The following is a 25259-nucleotide window of genomic DNA, read 5'->3' on the forward strand; positions in this document are numbered from 1 at the left end:
TTGTTACATCTGGCCAACCAGAAAAAGACCCATTTATGCCTGCCCTCGGTTTCCTGTTAGCTAGCTAATCTTCTATCCTGGCCAATATGTTACCCCCTACACCATAAGCTTTTATTTTTCACAATAACCTTTCATGTGGCACCTTATCAAATGCTTTCTGGAAATCTAAGTACAGTACATCCACTGGTTCCACTCCATCCACTGCATATGTTGACTGCCTAATTATCCTGAACTTTTCCAAGTGCCCTGCTATAACGTCTTTTATAATAGCTTTAATAACATTTTCCCTTTGAGAGACGTTAAGCTAACTGGCCTGTAGTTTCCAACTTTCTGTCTCCCTCCCTTTTTGAATAAAGGAGTTACATTAACTAGTTTCCAAACTAATGGAACCTTTCCCGAATCTAAGGAATTTTTCAAAATTAAAATCAGTGCATTTACCACCTCACTAGCCACTTCTTTTATTCTTTTAAGGCCCTAGGATAAAGTCCATCAGGAGCTGGGGGCCTGTCAGCCCTTAGCTCCAACAATTTGCACAGTGCTATTCCTCTGATGATTGTAATTCCGCTCCCCCCCACCAACCCCCTGCGTGTTCCTCCCTCCCTCCCATTTCCTGATTTACAGCTGATTTCTTGGATGTTACTTGTATCCTCTATAGTGAAGACGATACAAAATACCAGTTCAATTTATCTGCCATCTCCTTATTTTCAGTTATTAAGACTCACTTTCTATAGGATTAATGCTCACTTTGTTAACTCTTTTAAAAATATCTATAGAAACTCTCACTGCCTTTATATTTCTAGCTAGCTTTCTCTCAAACTCTAATTTTTCCCTCCTTATTAACCTTTAATCTTTCTTCATTATTTTTACGTTCTATCCAATCTTCTGACCTTCCACCCATCTTTGCCCAATTATGTGTTTTTTCTTTAAAGTTTGATACTATCTTTTTTAGTTAACTACGAATTCCTCTTGGAATTTTTCTTGCTCGTTGGAATGTATCTATTCTGTAATATCCCCCTAAATGTCTACCACTGCATCTCTATTGACCTATCCCTCAATCTAATTTGTCAGTTCACTTTAGCTAGCTATGCTTTCATGCCCTCATAATTGCCATTTAAATTTAAAATACTAGTCTTGGACCCACTCTTCTCTCCCTCAAACGGAATGTAAAATTCAATCATATTATGATCGCTGCTACTTAGGGGCACCTTCATTATGAGGTCATTAATTAATCCTATCTTGTTGCACAATACCAGGTCTAGTGTAGCCTGCTCTCTGGTTGGCGCCAGAACATGCTGTTCTAACAAACTATACTGAAAACATTCTATGAATTTGTCATCTATGCTCTTTTTGCCCATCTGATTTTGCTAGTCGATATGAGAATTGAGATCACCCATGATTATCATCGTGCCTTTCTGACAAGCTTCCATTATTTCTTCCTTTATACCCCGTCCTACTGTGTGGTTACTGTTAGGGGGCTGTACACCACTCTGACAAGTGACTTTGTGCCTTTATCATTTCTCGTCTCTACCCAAACTGTTTCTGCATCCTGGTTTTCTGAACTTAGATCATCCCTCTCTTAATATGCTAATATCATCATTAATTAACAGAGCCACCCCTCCACCTTTTCCTAGCTTCCTATCCTTCCTAAATGTCACGCACCCTTCAATAGTCAGGTCCCAATCTACGTCATCCTGTAGCCATGTTTCTGTAATGGCTATCAGGTCATACTAACTTATTTCTATTTGCGCGATCAGTTCATCTGTTTCGAATGCTACATGCATTCAAGTACAGTGCCTTAAGTTTTGGTCCTTTTGTTATTTATGTAACCTCTAGCCTTATCTGCTGATTTGCTCTTAGATTTGTACTCCCTGTACTCTGTGTCCCTTCCTGTCACCGTCTGTTTATAGGCCAGAGTGTTTCACTCCGAACAAAATTCCCTAATGGATTTTAGCTCCAGATTGTCAAACCAGTTTAGCTGCCACGTGGTACTACATTCAATGCTCAAAACATGTGGAGATTTCCTTCTTCGCAACAAATGGCATGAGTTCACATCAGGCTGTTTATTTCAACCCAATGCAAATCTCTTCCTTCAAAGATGAGGCCAATTCTGAGGTCAAGTGCTGAGTCTTTAATCTGCACTACCATCTGAGAGAATAACTCTGCATACTGCAATAGATGGCTGCTGCAATTCAGTTGTCAATTGACAAAAAACATTAAAAAGTCAACTCTAGCATAAACAACTTCAATAACATACACAACTTTAACATTTATTATACCATATGTAACTTTATAGTTTCACCATGAACCCCAGAGGAACAGACCATTTTAGTCAAAACAGTCATACTGACTCCTAAATGGATCTCGGGAGCTAAAGGAGTTTGTGCAAACTTGCACACAACTTAGAATATTACTTGAGGAAAAAAGTTGAGAAGTAGACATATACCTGTACAGAGCAATATATTGTGCAGGATTATGGTCATCAGCAATCAGTTAAAGGAATGAATAAACTACATCTATATTTAAAATATCAAATTGAAAGAAAAAGGATATAATTCCACAAAGATGAGTGGCAGGACAGAAGATTGGACAGAATATGAAGAACAGCAAAGAATGACTAAAATATTAATAGGGAGAGGGAAATTAGAGTACAAGAGAAAGCTAGCTAGAAATATAAAAACAGAGTAAAAGTTTCCACAGTATTTAAAAAGGAAAAGAGTAACTCAAGTGAGTGTTGGTCCTCTAGAGTGTGACAATGGGGAATTTTTAATGGAAAATAAGGATATGGTGGATGAATTAAACAGATATTTTGCATTTGTCTTCACTATAGAGGATATAACCAACATCCCAGAAATAATTGTAACCCTCCCTTTCACCTCCTGATTCATAATCACCAGGGAAAAGGTACTGAGAAAATTAATTGAACTAAAAGCTGACAAATTCCCAGGTCCTGATTGTCCTCACTCTAGGGTCTTAAAGGAAGTGGCTGCTGAGACAGTAGATGCATTAGTTTTAATTTTCCAAAATTCCCTAGATTCTGGAAAGGTCAGGTCAGATTGGAAAATAGTGAATGTGACTCCTCTATTCAAGAAAGAAAGAAGGCAGAAAGCAGGAAACTACAGGCCAGTTAGCTTAATATTTGTTGTAGGGAGATTGCTGGAATCTGTTACTGAGGAGGTTATAACAGGGCACTTAGAAAATCTCAGTGCAATCAAGCAGAGTCAACATAGTTTTGTGAAAAGGGAATTATGTTCAACTAACTTATTAGAGTTTTTTGAGGAAGTAACAAGCAATGTAAGTAAAGGGGAACCCATGGATGTGCTGTACTTGGATTTCCAGGAGGCATTTGACTGGGTGCCACATCAATGGTTACGGCACAAAATATGAGTTCATGGTATAGGGGGCAACATATCAGCATGGATAGAGGATTGGTTAGCTAACAGGAAGTGGAGATTAGGGATAAACGGGCCTTTTTCAGGTTGGAAAGGTGTGACGAGTGGGGTGTTGGGGCCTCACCTATTTACAATCTATATTAATGACTTGAATGAAGGGATCGAAGTTATGGTTGCTAAATTTGCTGATGACACAAAGATAGGTAGGAAAGTAAATTGTGAAGAGGACATAAGGAGTCTGCAAAGGGACACAGATAAGTTAAGAGAGTGGGCAAAAATTTGGCAGATGGAGTGTAATGTGAGAAGATGTGAACTTGTCCACTTTGGCAGGAAGAATAGAAAAGCAGCATATTATTTAAATGGAGAGCGATTGCAGAACTCTTCAGTACAGAGGGATCTGGGTGTCCTAAATCAGGAAAAGTTAGAATGCAGGTACAGCAAGTGACTAGGGAGGCAAATGGAATGTTGTCGTTTATTGCAAGGGGAATGGAATATTTTGCTACAGGGTGTTCATGGGACCACATCTGGAGTGCTGTCTAAGTTTTGCTCTCCTTATTTAAGAAAGGGTATAAGTACATTAGAAGCAGTAGAAGTAGTTCAGAGAAGGTTCACTCGATAGATACAAAAACAAAAAATGCTGGAAAAACTCAGCAGGTCTGGCAGGATCTGTGGAATGAAAGACAGAGTTAATGTTTCGAGTCCATATGACTCTTCTCCAGCTCTGAAGAGTCATATGGACTCAAAACGTTAACTCTGTCTTTCTCTCCACAGATGCTGTCAGGCCTGCTGAGGCTTTCCAGCATTTTTTGTTTTTGTTTCAGATTTCCAGCATCTGCAGTATTTTGCCTTTTTCACTCAATTGATACCTGGGATGGTGGAGGGGGGGGGGGGGGGGTGGTTATCTTACGGGGAAAGGTTGGACAGGTTGGGCCTGTATCCACTCGAATTTAGAAGATTGAGAGGTGAACTTACTAAAACGCATAAGATCCTGAGGGGACTTGACAGGGAGGATACTGAAAGGATATTTCCCCGCGTGAGAGACTAGAACTAGGGGACACAGTTTAAAAATAAGGGGTCTCCCAATTAAGATAGATAGGAGAAGAAATTTTTTTCTCTCAGAGGGTTGTGAATTTTTGGAATTCTCTACCCGAGGGAGTGGTGGAGGCAGGGTCAATGAATATTTTTTTAAGGTTGAGATGGATTGACCCCCTTGTTAGTCAAGAATCTAAGGTTGTTGGATGTAGGCGGAATGTGGAGTTGAGGCCACAATCAGATCAGCCATGCCCTTAATGAATGGTGGAGCAGGCTCGAGGGGCTGATTGGCCTACTTCTGCTCCTAATTTGTATGTTCACACGTAAAATGCTTTTATTTTTAAATATTAACTTCTCCCAGCTTTCTTTGAAAAGCCATGCACTAACTGGTCCAAGGCATCCACCAATACCAACATAATGCAAAGAGTTTGAGGCCAGAGGATGATCTTCCTTGTCAGAAAAGCAGCTTTCAATCCCCCTTCTGTAACAGCAAGCAGGGAATCAGGAATGCACTAGAGACCAGGAGTCAAATCTGATTTCCACCATATATATATTTATAAATATTATATTCAGTTGTTTTCCTCTTTTCTCTATTTCCATGCCATGAGCTTCCCATGGTTGACAGGACAGAAAGGTGATCTACTCTTGGACATTACATATGCCTATCTTTGACCAGAGGCAAGGTTATTTTCTCTCTATTTTTAGCTCCTTGTAACAGTCTGGGTCAGATTAGCAATTAATGAGGACAGAATTACATTTAGAAATGGGCTTTGTTTCGCTTCAATCAGAAAAATCAATTTGATTGACAGATATTATCAAGATATTCTACTTTTCCTTTATCATTAACATCCCATAAAGTTGCCAAGTGGCATTAGATGAGGTCGCAGTTATACTCGTCTGCATATGGATAATTAAATCCATGCTCACAATGATTATCCCTCAATTGTTATTTTTACCAACAGCACTTAGATTTTGATTACGGCAGATTTAGTGAGTGCTTCTGTTAAAGTGATTCTTAATTTTTTTAAACTGTGAATTGGTATTTAAAAATTGGTGTCTAACTTGGTTGAATAAATATCACCAAAAGTGTTCAAAAATTATTTGCGGGATGCTGCTGTCAGTGGCCACTAAAGTCAGTTTCAATCAGATTGGTCAAAAATCCATAGTTTGTGTAGAAATTGGAAATATCATACTGGTGCAGTTGGATTTTGGGGATTGAGGGTAATGCAGACAAAGGTCTGTCTTCCACCTAGCCCCCAATATACCCATTCTGGGAGCTTTGCTTGGAACAACTAGTAGTTGATACCTGCAGTTCTCATCAGAAGGTGTTATACAGAATTATTTTTAGATGGTGAAATAGAATTCTTGATATTTATGGATGGCTTGGAAAGGCATTGTTCCATTCTGGAAAGCCTGTTGGTGAAGGGTGATACTGGAACTAATCTTACATTTATTTACAATGTGAAATGTTGCAAGCATATACCTCCTAACTCAACTACCCTACAGTTTCAATGGGCATAAGGTCATAGCACAGCATCTGTCACAGCACAGCATCTGTCACTTGGTTTCAGAGTGTGGTGTGTCCACCCACAGGGCGCCTAATGGTTTACATGGACTGTGTACTTACTGTGAATATTAGGGTATAAGATAAGGTCCGGTCAGGTTGGGAGGAGGGAACAGGGTGGCGAGAGGCTGTGGGGGGGTCACTACTGTGGGGTGGCGGAGGGATTGAGTTGGGCCATAACTTCTTCAGAGTGGCAATCAGCGTTGGATTTCCACTTCGTGCCCAATTACTTACTCTAAATTTCTTAAGTGCCTATCTCGCCCAACCTTCCTACTCAGGCCGGGTGGGATCCAGGCAGTGCAGCTGTCTCCGAGGTCCAGAGTCACGGTCCAACTCCATCAGATTGAAGAAGGACACGCCCCTTTTTTACGGCACTAGCTACCATAAACCAGGTGATTTTAAAGGTCTGATTGAAATTGACAGGCTAGGGAGAAGGCAAGTGACTAGGGTAAGTGGAAAGGATTTGGGAGGTGGGGGGGGGGGGTGGAACGGGAAAAAAAACGGACATCGGTGGGGGGTTGGTGTCGGAGGTCGCTAGGGAGGTCCAGTCAGGTTGGGAAGGGGGAATGGGACAGTGGGGGGGTCGGTACTGCAGGGGGTGGGGGGGGGGGATCGAGTCAGGTCAGGGGGGAAATCCCATGGAGAGTTGGGTAGGTGGGGAATACAGTGCGGTGGGGGTAACTGGGGTTTGGGGGAAGACCTCTGGGGGTTGGAGGTGTGGGGGGAGTCCCGTGGTGGGGCCGGTCTGTGTCTTTACAATACTTACCCAGAAGTTAGAAAAACGTTTTAGTTCATCTAAATTTTTCTGAGTAACTATTTGTGTAACATAGCCGGAACCACCTGAGGTTTGCGATTTAAATCACATTTTTGGATTGTTCCCAGAGCACAGCAATTTCCCAGAGGAAGTTAGCACTTCTGGGCAATTGCCGTGCAAACCCTGACCTTCGAAGTTCCGAGAGGGGTTCCCCAGTGCATCTTTGGGGTACTCCCCAAATCTGACGCAGGGGAGCCTAGAAGTTACAGCCCAATAAGTGTCCCTCTCTTTTTAAGCTCAAGTGAAACCCCAAACACAGTTTAAAAATAAGGGCTTGCTCATTTAAAACAGAGATGAGGCGAAGTTTTTTCTCTGAGGGTCGTGAGTCTTTGGAACGGTTTTCCTGAAAAGGTGGTGGAAGCAGAGCCTTTGAATATTTTTAAGGCACAGGTAGATAGATTCTTGGTAAGCAAGGGGATGATAGGTTATTGACAGTAGGTGGGATGCAGATTTCAGGCTACTATCAGATCAGCCATGATCTCATTAAATGGTGGAGCAGGCTCGAGGAGCTGAATGGCCTACTCCTGCTCCTTGTTCATATGTTCAATTAATACCCTCTCCACCTCCATATAATTAAACACAATTAATATACAATTAACGGATGTTACAGCATTCATTCATCATGCCTCTGGAAACAGTTTTAACAGCTTGCATGATTTAAATATAACTTAAGTTGCACACTCATATAGCATTACGCAGTCAAATATTTTGTGCAAGCCCTACATCGTCAATTTGCTGGTTTCAGTTTCCAGTGTATAAATTCAACTTGCACCTTTTTGCAGGTGCCAGTACGGCAATAAAACTATACATTTTACCCTTTGGTTCCACGAATGCTGCATTCTGGAATCAATTCTTCACCCACTTTCTGATTCAAAAAGTGCCGGTAGAACCCACTGAGGTCCTTCTGTTTTGTTACATCCAAAGAAGCTAACAAGAATGAAAAGAAGTAAAGACATGCTTTAGAATGAACTAACAAATCTCCAGTAGTATTGTTCATGAGATAGCTTTATAATTAGGGAACATTGTTGTGTTACATAACGCACAAAGTACTATGCTGCTGCCTTAAAGGTTACCAGCCATAGTATAAGTGCTCTCAAATAAAGTGATAGGTCAATCACAGTCGCACTGTTGTTTGGTCAGAGTAATTTTTATGCAAGAGCTTGTTTGTGCATTCAGGGAGATGGTGACGCACTGGTAATGTCACTGGACTAGTAATCCAAAAGGACCAGGCTAATGCCCTGGGGATGCGGGTTCAATTCTCACCACAGCAGCTGGTGGAATTTAAATTCAATTAATAAATCTGGAATATAAAGCTAGTCTCAGTAATGGTGACTGTGACAACTATCATCGATTGTTGTTTAAAAAAGCCCATCTGGTTCACTAATATCCTTTAGTGAAGGAAATCTGCCACCCTTACTTGGTGACTACATGTGACTCCAGATTCACAACAATGTGGTTAACTCTTAACTGCTCTCCGAAATGGCCTAAGCCACTCAGTTCAAGGCAAGTAGGAATACAATAGGTGCTGGCCTTGCTAGTGATGCCCACATCCCATGAAAGAATAAAAAAAGCTCCAAGTTTAATCCACGATAGCAAAACAATCTGACAGATGAGTTGAAACACATTACTTATTTATCTATACATCAAAAGTTAAGGAACTAATTCCATGTGTTTCTTTCAAAAGTAAAATAATGGAACCAAAAAAAAGTTCTGCATTTCTTTAAACACTTTTTACCCAGCAATCCAAATGTAATCTTCTGTGTCCACATTTCCTTACAATGCAGCATGCAGAATTAGGCCACAAAAACATTAAGTCGTGAAAGTAGTTTGCTTCACTGCTTGGATCTATTTACATTTACACTTTGTAACTTTCAGATTCAGTTTGTAATATCCTCCCCTTTTATTTACATGAAGCCATTCAATCTTTTGTGTCAAACACCTTCAATTCTTTCTAATTTAATGAAAGGGTGATTGGTACTAAATCCTTAAACATTTTCAACTGATTGGTAACTATATACAAGTAAATCAATGAAATTGCCCCTATGGGGCAGAATACTGCTGATTGCCAACAAACTTTGCAACCAAACAGCCTTTTGAAAGAAAAACTACACTTTCTTACTATAAATATACAGAATTGCATTACATCACTCATAGGGCTCATTTCCCTGGGCCTGCTGACATTCTAAGGGTAGAAATGATCATCTACAAGCTTGCAATTCATAAAAAAGTGTATTACCTTGATGTGATTGTAGAAATCAATCCAAAATGACACTGGATTAGTATAATCTATTGTCCATTTTTCTCACATCCTATTCCCATTTTGAAAACTGTCATTCTTCAACAGCCTAATCAGCTTTAGGGGTGTGGGTTATGTGGTGTGCATGAGTAAATTTACAGTGGTAAAAGGCACAGAAATTGTATGTGCTCATTCCTTAGCATCGCGAAAATTCTTTTCTAGTAAGTCTCATTCATTGTATTTTTTATGGTTGTGTGCATGTATTTTATTTTGTAAAGATAGTTGTGTAGTTACACTGTCCTCTGCTCGTCAGGATTAAGCTATCTGTGGTTCCCTTATCTTTTTTCTTTTGGAGGGCCAGAGATGGAAAGGTCAAGATGATTTACAAAATACAAATATTCTAAATAAGCAAATTAGAACAACTCACTCCACGACAAGTACATATATTAGTTGTGCATCAAATTATTTCATTACGGCAATATTAATCTCTATTTACTTTTATGGTTTAAATTCTTGATGGAAGCATAAAATGGTCTCTAATTACCTTTAATGTAAAATGCAGTGAATTTATTACCAACCTCAATGCAAATAAAAATTAAATTTTATGCTTCTATGTAAAAAAATGTACCATCCATATTTCCGTTAAAAAGAGTATTATATTCCGACGTGCCAACTCACTATTTTTGTCTCCAGTTTATTCAAGCCTAACAAACTTCAGAGGCTTACTAGAACTGAATTGTTCACATAAAGCCCAATGGGAAAGATGCTCAACACCACACAAGCATTATTATTCCTAAAGGACTGATTTCCTGACCATCTCCATTTTCTGCAAACAAATTACTAAGGTACTCTGTTCCACAGTCAGTCAGTACAGCAGTACTGTCAAACTTCATATCTGGATGAATCACAATATACTCAGTATCAGGAAGGCCAGACCACTCATTGCGAAAGGACCCCACTCCATAACCACTGGCTGTATCCTCCTCCTTTCAGTCTCTTAGGCTAAACGAGTCGGAGCTGAGCTTTAAATGCATTGACTATCCCTCACCAAGATCATTTACTTCCACCACCAGACTGCCCATTTGTGTTCCTTTGTTTTTGAAACCTCCACACATATATTTTGTCACCTCTAGACTAGACTACTTTAACATTCAAATAATAGCCAAAAAAAAAGAATCCTGGAACTCAGCAGATCTGGCAGCATCTGTGGAGAGAGAAACGGAGTTAACATTTCAAGCCAAATATGACTCTTCTTCAGGTTCTGAGGAAGAGTCATATTCAACTCCAAAACGCTAACACTGTTTCTCTCTCTCCACAGATGCTGGCAGACCTGCTAAGTATTTCCAGCACTTCTGGTTTCTGCTTCGATGCTCTCCTTGGTGGCCTCCGATCCTCCACCCTCTGTAAACTCCAACTTGCCTGAAACTTTTCACATGTATCCTGTCCTACATTCATACTTGTCTATCAACTCTGTACCACTGACCTACAGGTAGATTTTCACTCCCTGCCCCCAGGGGAAATTACCAATTACCCAGCAATACAACAAATCAGGCGTCCACGTCCAACGTCATTGGTGCAGTTCAATCCGGATACTGAATCATAGCACTGGCTTTCACTGCAAAACATGCAAATGAAAATTCCTATTTATATTCACAGCTATGATGATAATCAGAGACCAGCATCCAATTTGGCTGCTCCTAATTGCATTGGGCAGTTTTTGTGTCCTTCAGTCCTACTGCAGCGTCAGTAAAGTAAAGCAAATGCAAGTGCAAAAAAAAAACTTTGAATTCATTAGCTTGAATTAAATCTTAACATACCTTTATATAGTGGAGGATTGGAGAAAAAAATGCTACATAGCAGCAGTTGGAGGCCAGAAGAGATTGGAACGTGCATGGTCGTTCTTTGTTTTGTGCCAAGTGTTAGGTGCCACAGCTCACTAGCAAGTTTACACCGTCCGAATGTCAACACCACCTCTTCAGAGGTATCTTGCTGATCCGGAACCAGCTCAAATCATTTGCAGAAACCATTGGGAAGTAGTCATTTTTTGGCCAATTCAAATCCCATTTACCAATTCAGGCAAATTATCAAAAACACAGTTTTTAAATAAACATTCAACACAAACTGAGGTGTTCATCGTCTGTTTTACATGTAGCACTGGCTTAATGCGAAGGGAGAGGGAATGCTCTCCGCCATATCTTTGAATTTGTAATCCCTCTGGAGCATAAAATATCAAGACAGAATCCACCACCCCAAAAGGATATTTTAAGATGATATTCCTATACAAGACGAAATGCAATCTTTGAGTGTGGTTACATCTTGTTGTTCAAAACTACCTAGATTATTAAAGCTGAGTTCAGGGTTTCTGTATGTTATTTGTGCACAGATATAAGATAGCTTACCCTCTCTTTCTGCTTCCTTGCGTTCTTGCTCTTTCTCCTCGGCTAGTTCTTGGAGCTTCTTTTTATAGGCAGAAGTGACGAAAGCATCTTTGTCCATATACTTCTCTCCTTCAGCCTCCCTTTCCTTTTGGATTTTTCGTTCCATCCGTCTGTCTTGTTCCTTTTTGCGTTCCCCTACAGCTTTCAGTAGGTTCTCAATGTACTTGGGCTTCAAAGATATGGGGGGGAGAAACTAGTTGCTTAGTCTTCAACTAAAATCAGTTTTTAAACTTACCAATATGAACATACGCTACAAAGAATGGAATGAGAAAAGGCTTAAGTTATTAAACACCTGAAGCCCATTTTTCCAACTGACCACATATGATGCAACCGTCATGAACTATTCCCAGTTTACTTAGTCATTATCATTACAGGATTCCCTACTGAAGATGTATAATTACTCACAGCAATTCCTCAAAGGGAGGACTTCAAAATTCCTTGCTACTGTGAAAAGATGGGCAAGTGAAAGCGGTCCACATTTCAAATTGATACTACTTGCATCCTGTAATGGACTTTTGTAAGGACAATACTGAAGGTAAAAATTTGTGACGTGTGAATGAACCTTTCAAAATTGTTGTAGCCTCCTAATTATAATTCTGATATGAATTTAGATAATGGTCTCCAATATGTTCTCTTATGGTAGACAAATTAGAGAATAATTTCTCCAACATCTCATTACTTATGTTAAAAAAAGGACTGCAGGAATGTTTTAAAATATTATCCAGGGGATGCCTACTTTCTCACTCAGTTCCTTGAAAACGTTAGAGTGTTTCTCTTTTGTTTTTAGGCATCCTCTAGGCCTATAGGGGAGAATTTTCTCCCCGTCAGGGGGGTTGTGCGGGTGGGCGCGCAGCCAATTGGCACCTCCTATCAGTTGGGCACCACCATTTTACGTGGGCAGGCCAATTAAGGCCATCCCAACATGATGCGCGCCTGGAAGTGCTGAGTGCTCCCTGTGCAGGCAGGGGGGAGCGGGCTGAGTTGGGGAGTGCGCTCTTCCGTGCATGTGCGTGAAAGAGCGTAGAAAGAGCTTCATTTCACGTATAAAACATTGAATAAAGGGAGAAATTTTTTTTAAGGATATGCCCCCTCATGTGAAACTGTCACGAGCTGGGACATGTCCATTAATGTTAACAAAAATTTTTCCAACACTTTTAAAAACGTTCATGAAACCTCATCCCGCCCGTGGCGGCTGGGCCGCCTAGGCTCTTCGCCTGCCCGCCAACTTTAAGGTTGGATGGGCAGCTCAGGTCAATGATTTAATTGATTGTTAAATGGCCTTAGTAGGCCTTTGACAGTTTGCTGTGGCTGCACGCCTGCTGAACTGAAAATCTGAATGACACGCGGTGAGGTCGGGACGCACGCCCGATGTCACCCCGCGTCATTTTACACCTCGGCAAGCGGGCCCTGTCCCCGCTCGCCGAGCCGAACGTTCTACTCATAGATTGAAGACTTTTGATGTACCCCATTTATTTTAAATGGATCAGCATTGATATTACCACTAAAAAGTCTGGGCCAAACGCTTTAAGATTATTTTAAAAAGGTCAATTATGCATTTGTTTTAATTGAGTGAATGGACAAAAAGGAAAACACCTGTTAAGCTATTAATAAAATAACTTCAATTTGAATACAAATTTAAAGTGTTTAAAAAAAATGTAATTATGTGTTCCTTTCAAATCCAAAGAGCAATAAAAACTTTATACCTCAAAAAAATTCATGTATTGTCACTTTCTATGAGTAATTTCTATCTATGTGAACACCCAAAGCAAAAATAATTACTGAGCAACAATAATCTACCAGAAGCTTTAATTATTATTCAACCTGGCCTACAATTCTTTATTTCCAACATATTCCATATTTAAAGCCCCCCTTCATTACAAAAGCTTGTGTGGGCTTTCAGTCTATTGTTCACCTTCCCTCACGCCACCCCATATGGTTAAACCCACCGCGCCAATGGGTAACAGCTGAGGACCTACGACAGGGTTGGCAGGAGAAAACATCCACCTGAAACCACTCTCACATTGTAGACCCCAATTGCTTGTCTAGTCAACTTTGATTGCCCACGGTGGCTGTGCGCCATCTTAAACCGTTTCTGGATTAGCCAAGGCCTCTGGTGCAGCCACCCAACGTTAGTGGAGATGTCAAGACCACCCAGACTGCAGCAGTGATGCAGTCCAAACAATGACTCACATTGCTGAGGAGTGTCCACTGCCTAAGCCTGAAAGCGGGTCTGAATAATTCCATCTAGCCACTGACAAGGCTATTGCTGGGCTCTGTGAATATGCACATGTTAAATAATAATAAACTGCTCACCAATTAAAAATATTTGCAAAATGCTTTCAATTAGTAATTAACTAACTTAAAAAAAAATCTGTCAGACATAATAGTTTAGTGGCATATTAGGATATGGTTCATGTATATGCAATCTTCAAGCTTCCTCCACCAAGGAGCAAACATTAAATAACAGAAAATTCTGGAAATACACGGCATGTCAGACAATATCTATGAAGAGAAAAACAGAGTTAATGCTTTAGGTCGATAACCTTAATGCATATGTGGCCTGACAGTGACCACTTAAGTGGCTGAAGGGCATTTGATTCCGTAAGGCCTCCACCACGTAACTGACAGGGGTTCCCTGCCGGCTCTCCAACCAGTAGGTGAGACCACTGCTGGCCTGACAAAATCCAGGCCGTTAATTCTGCTTCTCTCTCCACAGATGCTGCCTGATTGGTTATATATTTCCAGTATTTTCTGTTTTTATTACAGATTTTCAGCATCTTCAATGTTTAATATTTAAGCAAAACAATGGAGAGGTCAGCAGGATAAAATGAGAGCATGCAACACTTCATTTTAATCTACTGCATCATCTGATAGGTTATTCAGAGTAGTGCTAGCAGAACCAAGACTATTTGACCTGCTTGTTCTCATATCAGAGATGACCATTGGTATGGAAAGTCCCAAGGGGATTGGGGCATTGGGTGGGAATAAGGATTTTTTTTTTTTTAAAAAAAAGGAGAGAAGCTCAGCTGGCAAAAAATAAAATAATTTCACAATTAGTACATTTACCTGTTTATTTGTACCGGACAATAACTTTGTGCTGCTTTCCAACTTCTTTTGTTGAAGGTCCTCATAAACACTGTCATACTCATAGACTGTGGCATCTTCCTCCAGTGCCTTTTGAATTTCTAACTTAGTCTGTTAAACAAAATTTACCAGATAGTGATTAAATCATCAAACTTGAGATTTGGTAGTTTCATAGAAGGTGGCAACTTCTTTCATAAAACAGGAAATATTGTAAAACTAAACCAGTACTGCAAGTATTTACATAGTGTCACAAATGCAGGAATAGCCCAAAGCAATTCGGAGAGGTATTATGCAGAATGCAGAACCAAAGGAAATATTAATAAGTTCAAAGAAAAGAGGGAAGTGGATAAGCAGAAGGCTTTAGGGAGGTAATTCCCAGAGTGAGACATCCAGCCTGGAAAGGGCATGACTGTCTGATGAAGAGTCATACGGACTTGAAACTTTAACCCTGCCTTTCTCTCCACAGATGCTGTCAGACCTGCTGAGTTTTTCCAGCACTTTTTGTTTTTGTTTCAGATTTCCAGCATCCGTAGTATTTTGCCTTTATGACTATCATGTGTTTGGGGCGGTGAGAGGGAAGAGGTGTGCAAAAAGATAGTCAGAGGAGTGGAGAATTTGCATAGGGTGGGGGTGGGGGGCAGGGGAGAAAAGAGGTAGCGAGGATGCGGTGGCAGCGGGAGGGAGGGTGGAGGAGAAGAATGAGAGAGGGAAATAGAATGGGGGGGATAGTAAAAGAGAAATTTGTATGACATTACAGATAGGGAGGGGGAAATCATGAAGGAATTTAGGAAAGAGCGAAATTAGGTCAGGCAGTCCAATCAAACTGGAAAATGGAGTTGGGTTGTTGGTAGAGGATGAAGTAGTCAACTGTGTCAAAAGCACAGTGAGGTCAAGGCAGGATAGTGCGCCACAAATCACAATTTGGTACAGAACCAAGGGTTAGTTCTTTGGACGAGTCAAGTCATTAAGCCAACACTCCATTCCAATGGTTCAACTGGATATTAAGATCTCGTGACAACATTGAAAAAAAAAGTTCTACTGACGTCCTAGCCAACATTCATCCATCAACCACCACCACCACCAATGTGGCTGGTACATTTGCCTACATAAAAAAAAAAGACTAACGCTCAAAACGTAATTTGCTGTCTGTGAGGTCCTTTGGGACCAAAGGTGTGAGAAAAACGTAACTTCAAGTAATTGTTGCATTCAACAGTGAATGCTCCTTGAAGTAATTCATTAGATGTGAATAGTTTTTAGATGTTATGAGTAATAAGGCATTATATAAACAATTTATTCCCTTTTTTGTTTAGCAATGAAAGAGTTACTTGTTGTATGTGTTATCCATGCAATAACCTGGGAAATAATGAATACAGACACTACATACACAAAACCATTTTACAGATGTCCACGATGCGTGTACATTGATCATTCATCTGATATGACTGAAACAAATCAGTGTTTTCCATGCAGGTTGAATATTTCATGTCCACTTGTAACTGGATTTTCTCTTTGGATCTATTGCTTCAAGGCCTCATCTTTTTTCCCTTATTAAGAAATATTAATTGTAACTCAATATTGAGCAATTTTCTTGAAATACAAGATACCTTGCAAAAGATGCATTAAGATTTTGTTTGTAAATGTGCTTGATATAGAATGGGAAAGAGTGTGCTCAAATTCTAAATGACAAGGAAGAGAGTTCCCACAAAGCCATATTTGGTCACTTAAAATAGAAATTCGGTTTTCAACTGTAAATAGATGTCTAAATTAAAAGTATTTGGTGTTAGTGGGCATAACCATGTAAGATAACTTGGCAAATATGCTAAACCCATAGAGACTACATTGTGATTCATCTTAATACCTCAGTGATACATTTCAAGTTATCCAACTAAATCTTAAACTATTCATTTAGTAGTACAGAACTTGAGTATTGCTGAGAAAAAAAAAGAGACATGCTGTCAAAGCTTCTCGTCTTGCACGCTTCAGGGCAGATACACAAAAACATCAACTGCAAGGGGAACAACAATTTACTGCTTGAAAAGAGAATGCTGATTGGTTGGCAAGTGGACTCTGATTGGTAGAGGCATTGCCATGGAGAATGCATCAGGGAAAGGTTAACTGCCAAGCTTTTGTTTAAATTCAAACCAGGCAGTTCGACTTTTGATTGGTCAAGGCATTGCCAAGGGGAATGAATCAAGGAAAGGCTGCCCCCGCCAAGCTTCCGTTTAGTTGAAAATGGTGCAATGCGTGGGCATGCTGCTTCTGCCTGCAAAGGACAGGGCCCTGTGTGTGAATATATGTAGCTTCTAGCATGCGTAGGTGAGCCATACTGTGAGCTTTAGAATCTTAAACTGGTTGTCAATGTAATTCCGAGCACAGTCAGGATTGTTGACCAACTGCTGTCCAATCAAGGAGTCACATCTGATGCTGGACACTGTAGCCGGAATCTTTCAACACCCCCCACCCCCCAACCACACTGCGCAGCGGTTTCCTCGCGGCAGGGCCAGCGAGCCATTGAAATCTCCATTCACGTCAGCAGGACTGGAAGATCCCATCAGCATGAGGGGCTGGGAAGTTCTGGTCTATGTTTCCAGTTTTGCAAGCATGGCTGCTCGGATACAGTCAGCACTTTGCCTGTTGCGAATAGCCAAAGGAATGTGCCGTTTGATAAGATCTGCCAGTCGTTGGGACATATGGCCGGCATACCAGGAATCACACCGGCACTGAAATTCATATACCACATTACTCATTTGTATGATGGGCAGAACGTCTTTTTGGCTTGACGGCAGCATCCTGTTAGTGGAGAATACCACTCCTGTTGCTACTGCATAGCAGCAGTGTGAAACGGCTAGCTTCACCCTGTTGCTCAGATTTTTGAGACGCCTTATCCTTCCAGGGCAACCTGAGATAGACGGGGCACTTTTCAGGGCTGAAAGTGGCAGCTGTTGGCCGCCCCATGAGTTTGCATGATACACAGCAAGCAATGCTCTAATCAGTGTAGCCACTTTCCCACAGGATGGCTTTGATGCCCCCTATTTCAGCATCAAGCTTGCCCGGTGAGCAAATGGCTTGGGCACATTTACGCAGTTGCTGATAAGGCCAATCTTAAAGCACATGGAACTGTAGGAATCCCAATGCGTTTACTGACCAGTGAAGGTCGACTTGCAGTAGACAGTAGCATAGAACCCACTGGCAGTTTTCTCAACTAGCACGTCGAGGAAAGGGAGCTCATTTGACTGCTCCATTTCAAAGGTGAATTTGAGCATAGGATGGAGCCCATCATACACGCAGCTGCGGATTCAAACATGGCATAATATGTTTTTCCCTCCTTTATTCTGAACCCTTTCTCCTCCATGCTACCTCTCCTCAGTTGAGGAGACTGGCATATTCAACATAACCACATATGAAGCTCAAGAAAACATTTTCTTGCACAATATTTGAATTTCTGTAATCATTTTACACCAGTTGCATTGAGGTTTTGCTGTGGAATTTACTGAAATGATTAGAATTCATCACGGTTAGATTCATTTTGAATTAAACTGAACATGTTATTTTCTTAGAGGTTAAAACTTACAGCTTGAAAAGTTTAAACAGAAACATACCTGCTTCATCATTTTTTTCTTTAGTGACTCCTTCTGAAGGCTCTCATTGACTGAAGTCTGCAAGCAGAAAATCAGAGTGTTGACTCAAACTCATTATGTGAAATAATTTATTTTATGATTAAATGATAAAGCAACACTTTTTTTAATATGGAAATTAATCTGTCCAGTGGAGACACATTAATATTCAAATTTAGAATTTAAATTGTGTTACAGAACTAAGTGATAGCTATTAGACTTAGAAACAGGAGTCTAGACATTGGGCTGCATATTATTAGCATAATATTTGAAATATTTGTACCAAATTATTAGAACGGATAAATGCCTCAACTAAAAATGTTAGTTTCATGCAAATACATGAAGCATTTGTGCACTAACATTGCAGCATTGTATCGAGGCTATAATGTGAAGTGCATTCAATTTTAAACATGCTATTGTTAGGACGTGGCAGATCAAATCCACGAGGGAAATTTGATCTCACGGTCACAACTGTTTTGCAATTTGTATTTTATTTCGAGATGCGTGCCTTGAATTCAGAAGTAATAAGACTACCACAACTTCAGAGGTTTTTAGAAAACTAAATTAAACATTTATTAGCAAAAGAAAAAGGTTCCAAGCACATACATAGGTCTACAAATTACTACTATAATAACTCCCTAAACCCCTAATTAATCTGACTCCCAGTTACACCTCCATTAAGGCAACAGTAAAAAACAAATAGATTTAAACAGACCCAGGCAAAGCAGACAATACCCTGGGCAGCAGTATTCAAAATGAGTTTTCTCAGCTTCGGTTCCTGTAGACAGCAACTTGATGCACAGAGGCTGGAGGCTTTTCACACTTGTATTAGGTCTTACAATGCCTTCTCCTCTTACATATAGCCTCATTTCCTTCATACGTTTCTCCCTTTTTAGTGCAACTTCCATTGTTCCACTATGTCTTTGGAACTTTACCTTTCTCATAATATAAATCTTTTCATAATGCTAATTTTATCAGTAACCTTTGGGAAAAATAAACACACTGTTTGGCTTGGCTTCTTCTGGTTAGGTGTAACATCTTACCATTTCTTTGAAATTCAAGCTACTCTGGTTTATCTAAAAATGCAAATTTTCCTTCCACCTCTCATTCTAAAACTTCAGCCATGCTTATGTAGTTAGCATTTCAAACCTAGCTTCTTTTTGATAACTCAAAGCCTCTGTCTCCAATTCAGTTAAATCCCTCCCCACACATACATACATAGAGAAACTAATCCAAACCCCACTATTAACCCACTTTTACAATAAATCACAATATTACGAAAATTATTATATTTTCATTACACTATCAATCAAAAAATGAGTGAGAATGATTTACTAGATCATCTGTATAACCTTCTTTAATAAAATATGCAATATAAAGAGGGGGACTGGTCTGTAGTTTTCTCAAAATTGATTCAATATAGAGTCAATTTTTTTCCAGGAAGAAATACTGCTAAATCTTCATAACACAAAAGACACATTAAGGTGGCTCGCTTTCCATGACCAGTGCCACAGCACGTCACATTCCTAGAGAACAGGCAATAAATATACAAATGGAGAAGGAGCAGCTCAATTTACACTGATAACCTTGCCAGGAATATGAACCATATTTTATTAGCCCTTGGTCCACCAGAATCTACATCTGCCCAGGTCACACAATGAGTCACTTCAGAGGTGAAAAGGTCCAGGTCCTCAGCTAGAGTTCTAAATTATTCACTATGCAGGTAGACAAGAGTGAGCCTGAGATTATTTCACTCTCACATGCTGCCAAATTGCTGCGCAGTGCCTTCTCTCACAATGCAATCAACAATGAGTATTCAGTGAAGTAGATTGAACTAATTTTATACTTCAGCATTTCTTAGCATTTGTGACTTCTTTCAGTTTAGGCAAGACTATGGGTGGGAGAGGTCAACAATATTAAATTCACAGAATTGCCTACTTTCAGCTTAATTCCCAATAATATGAATAACCACAGGTTTGAACAAAAAGCTTTGAGTTCCCCCCAGATCCTAAAAGGTAATCAATCAATCAAAAGCCTGGTTTTGATTCTGATTTGTTGCACTCCACATAACAGGACTGGGATTAGTTATTATTGTAATCTCCAATCCAACCCAGATCTCACATATTTGACCATTTAAAAACAAAATGGAACTAGTAAATATCTGATTTGCTATCCTGGATGAAAGTCTTTCCAAAAATCAAATGCTCTAATTCACAATGAGGAAACTTTAAATCAAGGAGGAGTTTTAAAATGGGTTGGGAAATTGACATTGATCAGAGCAAAATTTCAAAAGGACAGTTGAATGCTTTAGAGCTTTGTAAAGTAGGCAGAACATTCCTAAACCAAGAAAATGACATGGCAACTCCAATGTGCTTCAAACATGCACTTTACAATGGCTGTTCCACTAAGACAAGTCAGTGTCAGTTTAATGAAACCCTTCACTGGCTTACATTAAACATTGTACTGTGTTGCAGGCTCCAGGTACTGAGCAGTCACTCATACAGTACAGTATCCAGGACAAATGTTCCTTAGATAAAATAATATTTCTACAAATTGTGAGAAATTGGTCAGCAAAACAGTGTACTGTAGAAAATAATGAAGAAAACAATGAACCATATGTTTAAAGCTAAATCTTAGAATAAATTCTACAATTCACTTTGCTCTTAAAAAAAAAACCAAATAAATAAAAATGCAAATTCAACTACATCAGCAATTTATTACAATTTCCCAAGCCCAATGACTGATAGATATTTCCTGTTTTGCTAGATGCCTGCGAGATATAATCAAACCTTTATTAAATGTTCTGCTTCGAAGCACTGGTAATCTCAGTTTTTTTTTAATACTGTTATAATAATAATAGACAGCATTTCACCTCACTCATCTGGAAAAATGCTAATACTTCATTTGTCAGAGGTTCTTAAAACAAGAATACAAAATAGCAAATGAACCAGAAGCTGGTTAGCACAGTGCTCGTTTTCAAAAACAAATTCTTTGGATATAAATATTACACATATAAAGATAGTCGTGTTAACATTTTTTTTTGAGAAGGGTATTTGTAGCGGTGGAAAAGCCAGTCAGTTCTACACAATCGTAACTCCATATTAAATGCATTTTAATATAGAAAGAACTAAAGCAAAGAACTAAAGAAAGGACTAAATTCAATCGAGTGTAAATTGATCAAGCTGGTGATTTGTGGCATTGGGTCACTGTGTCATGTGCGGTGATTGAAACAGATCAGCTATATTTCTATGCTGGCTCAGGTCTCAAATAAAACATTCCAGAGAGAGACAGAGAGAGAGAGACAGAGAGAGAGAGAGACACAGAGAGAGAGAGAGACAGAGAGAGAGAGAGACAGAGAAAGAAGAGAGCTGGAGATGGATAACAAATATGTAATTTCCTGCAATTTTAGCCATTTTAATCATGAATCCTTTGCCCCATGGTGTAATGCAGAATATTCTGCTGCCATTCCCAGGCACAATACAAATTATGTTTATGGAAGTTTAATACCTGGTGTTCAAATTTTACACTAAATCTACTTCATCTTGTCTCCTCTCTCTCATTTCCTTCCCCCACAGCAAAGCGCATAGTAAAGTTTTTGCAGAACATTCAGAGCCAGCATTGAATATCAAAACTGACATGAAGCTTCATACCTCACAGGAAATGAAATTCCCTACCTGCTATGATTTTACTTATCTACATCATTCACAAAATATTACTAAACTAATGAAATGATTTTGTGCTGGAGAAATACACATCTTATCTCCTCGAGATAAAATCAAAACAAAGGCAATGTTTTATTGCTTTTGGGGCACTTTGGGCCACATCAAGCACTGTTGCAATGAAAACCAATTTTCTTATTATACTTACAGACAAATTATTAGTTTGTTTGTTCAATTTGATTCGAGAACTGTTTTCCAAACGCTATGAGGGCTCTTCGCTCCATTGAAAAGTAAACAATTTTATATAAAAATGTAACAATAGCAAACATTTGGTTTAGCTTATTTATAAAATGTTAATTTTTACCCCTTTGTATTTGATTATTATTGAAAGAGGCTGTAGCATGTAAAGGACTTTGAAGACAGAACAATCCTCCGACTCTGGCATCCCTAGCTTGTCTACACGTTTATTCAGAAAAGGGAATAGATAGTTTGTTACGATGCAGGAAGTTTAAATGTTATCACCATATTGTTAATTCTGAATAATCTACAGCTTTACAGATATTATGTCACCAATTAAAGTGAGCTAATTGAAGTTTTGAAAGATTAAATTAGAATTATTGGCAGGGATTGTATGCTATTGTTTAATAAAAGCTTAGATGTAATGTTTGATTGGGGGGTGCCAGATGGACTTATGCAATAAGTCTATACAATAAGTCGAGCCAAACAGTAATTGAGCCACAGCCAAAAAGAACATCTGTATTTAGTATAGTCGTTGTTTTGGCTGGGTTGGCTCTGCAACTGGCCTCAGCACTCGAGTTATTGGGGTGGAGAAAAAAAGACATATCCCTAGTACCCACAAAGTTATACCTCAGCAAGATCAGAAAGAGTAAACTGGACAAAACTGGAAACAAACGATAGGAATACTGGAGTTAATCAATTTATTTATTGTTTCACCATGGTTGTGAAGGAGCCTGCTGAAGAATGGGTTACACACATACTTTCAAAAGACTTTCAAACAAATTATATAGTGCTTTTAACTTTATAAAATGTCCCAAGGTGCTGCACAGGAGGGTTATGAAGCAAAATCAGACACCGAGCCACATAAGGAAATATCATCGCAAAGGTAGCCAAAAGCTAAGGAGTGTCTGAAAGGCGCTAAAGGAGGCAGAGGCAAAGAGATTTAGGAAGGGAATTCCAGAGGCTGGAACCTCGGCAGCCGAAGGCATGGCCACCAACAGTGGAGCAGTTAAAATGAGGAATCTTCGAGAAGTCAGAATTAGCAAAGTGCAGATATCTTGGAGGGTTGTAGGACTTGAGGAGATTACAGAGATAGGAAAAAGACAAGGTCATGGAGGGATTTGAAAAAAAAGGGATGAAAATTTAAAAATCAAGGTGCTACATGATCTGGACCTAATATAGATTTTAGTCCCTGACTTTGTAACTTTCTCTTTAATATTTTAAACACCACTCTCAAAAGCTGGATTTGCAATGTCCTTAAAATTAGCATGTATGCTTTGCTGCCACAATATCTCTTTGAAGGGGCTAAAGTATTAAATGCTGATATCTTGATTCAAAGTTGCTAAGAGATGATAATACTACTTCTCGCAATCCTATCAGGATTAACTGCAGGAAGATAACTGCATGCTTTTCCTCCAAGCTCAAACTGTAACATCCAAATGTTCTCTTTTTCATTGATCTCCAAATTAAAACCCAACAACTCCAAGTTCAAAAACAACAATAGTTGAACTAACAACTTTGTTTAATTTAATGTTTGAAACATCACTACCGTACGCATCATAGAACCATAGAAAGGTTACAGCACAGGAGGCCATTCAGCCCATCTTGTCCATGCCAGCCTGAGGACACTCAGGTGCCCTTTCTAATCCCACCTTCCTGCACCCGGCCCATAGTCCTGCAGCTAACAGCACTTTAGGTGCAGATCCAGGTACTTTTTAAAGGAGTTTAAAGTTTCTGCCTCTATCACCAACTTGGGCAGCGAATTCCAGACACCCACTACCCTCTGCGTAAAAAAGTTCTTCCTCCTGTCCCCCCTACACATTCTGCCACTTATCTTGAATCTATGTCCCCTGGTTCTAGAATTCTCCATCAAGGGAAACAATTTTATCCTGCCCACTCTATCTATTCCCCTCATAATTTTGTACACCTCAATCAAGTCACTTCTCAGCCTTCTTTGTTCTAAGGAAAATAACCCCAACCTATCCAATCTCTCCTCGTAGCTGCTCTTTTCTAACCCTGGCAACATTCTTGTAAACATCCTCTGCACTCTCTCCAGAGCTATTACGTCCTTCCTGTAATGTGGTGGCCACATCATGTTGCAGTGGAAAATGGGAAATAAAAAGATAATGCAACATCTGCTTTATAAAACATCTAATTTACCTCATCATCCGAATCCTCAAAAATAGAGTGTTTAGTCAATGCTATAGTGTTCTGCTTTGTCTTCTTGGGCAAAATTAGCCCATATCTGTGAAGAGAGAAAGAAAATGATTGTAAATTACTATAAAATGTAGCAGCAATGTTAATAATCCAGGCTAATGCAATCCTCCATCTGGTGCTGAGGCCAAGTGGAGCAAGATTAGTTCCCCAACAGGGTTTTGAGGTATTCTGAGTGGCATCAGGTTCTGACTTGTGTTGTACTTATGCTTCATTGCTCAACTGACTTTGCTTGAAACGCAAAACGGCAATACAAGTGTAGCCTCAAATTTCTTTCCAGTCTATCACTCACGTCCCCTATGTTTCATGTATTCTACTTTGCTGACTTCGTTTTAAACTGAGGCAATTAAAATAAGGGTTTAAAAGTGTTCATGTATTGCAATCTTTGGTTAGTTGCTTTTTAATGATTGTGAAATTTAATGGAGGATTAGATTGATGCTGCAGTTTTTCTTTCACTAGAAACAAATGGATTGAGTATTTGATATGTGACAATTGTCCCAGGATCAGGAGAACCAATACCCCAAGAGGCTGGGCATGGCCAGATGATCCCACTGCAGTAGTGGCAAAGTAACTGGGTAGATGTCTAAATAAACAACCATGTCATAAAGTTGGACAAGGATTGTCTTTTAACCTTGTTTAGCAATGCTGTTTGCTAAAACGTTTAAGTTAACCAGTATGTAAAAACAAAAGAGGTGGTATGTGTAAACATTAATCATTCTAAGGTAAAATAGTTTGATAAGGAAGTAGAATAGTCAGACTGGACAACTGGCCCATGAGCAGCTCCAAACATAACAACTGATAACAGACATCGAACATCAGGGGCGTTAACTGAGTACGTTTGAAGGCTTGTGCGCCCCCAGAGGATTGTGAAACTGATCAGGCAAATTGATCATGGGGAAGCGATCCTGAGCATGCTCTAAGGTCATGATCATGGTGGGATTTTCTCCATGGTTTGAAAAAAGAACTTGATTGACTATT

The 25259-nt window shown here is 39.5% G+C and overlaps 1 protein-coding gene across 3 annotated transcripts in view; it reads right to left on the reverse strand.

Moving 5' to 3' along the window:
* Nucleotides 1–25259, reverse strand: part of nsrp1 (nuclear speckle splicing regulatory protein 1) — a 46326-nt gene that overhangs the window by 11139 nt on the left and 9928 nt on the right. For all 3 annotated transcript variants that reach the window (XR_013577485.1, XR_013577484.1, XM_078548000.1), the window contains exons 2-6: nucleotides 24228–24312; nucleotides 18157–18213; nucleotides 14540–14668; nucleotides 11435–11642; nucleotides 7615–7726 (exon numbers count right to left, since the gene is read on the reverse strand). Coding sequence is in view for 1 of the 3 variants with exons in the window: in XM_078548000.1 (XP_078404126.1) it covers nucleotides 7615–7726; nucleotides 11435–11642; nucleotides 14540–14668; nucleotides 18157–18213; nucleotides 24228–24312 (591 nt within the window). In the remaining 2 variants the exon portion in view is untranslated. The remainder of the gene's footprint in view (nucleotides 1–7614; nucleotides 7727–11434; nucleotides 11643–14539; nucleotides 14669–18156; nucleotides 18214–24227; nucleotides 24313–25259) is intronic.

The sequence above is a fragment of the Cetorhinus maximus genome, chromosome 9, assembly GCF_964194155.1.
Source record: "Cetorhinus maximus chromosome 9, sCetMax3.hap1.1, whole genome shotgun sequence".
NCBI classification, from domain to species: domain Eukaryota; kingdom Metazoa; phylum Chordata; class Chondrichthyes; order Lamniformes; family Cetorhinidae; genus Cetorhinus; species Cetorhinus maximus.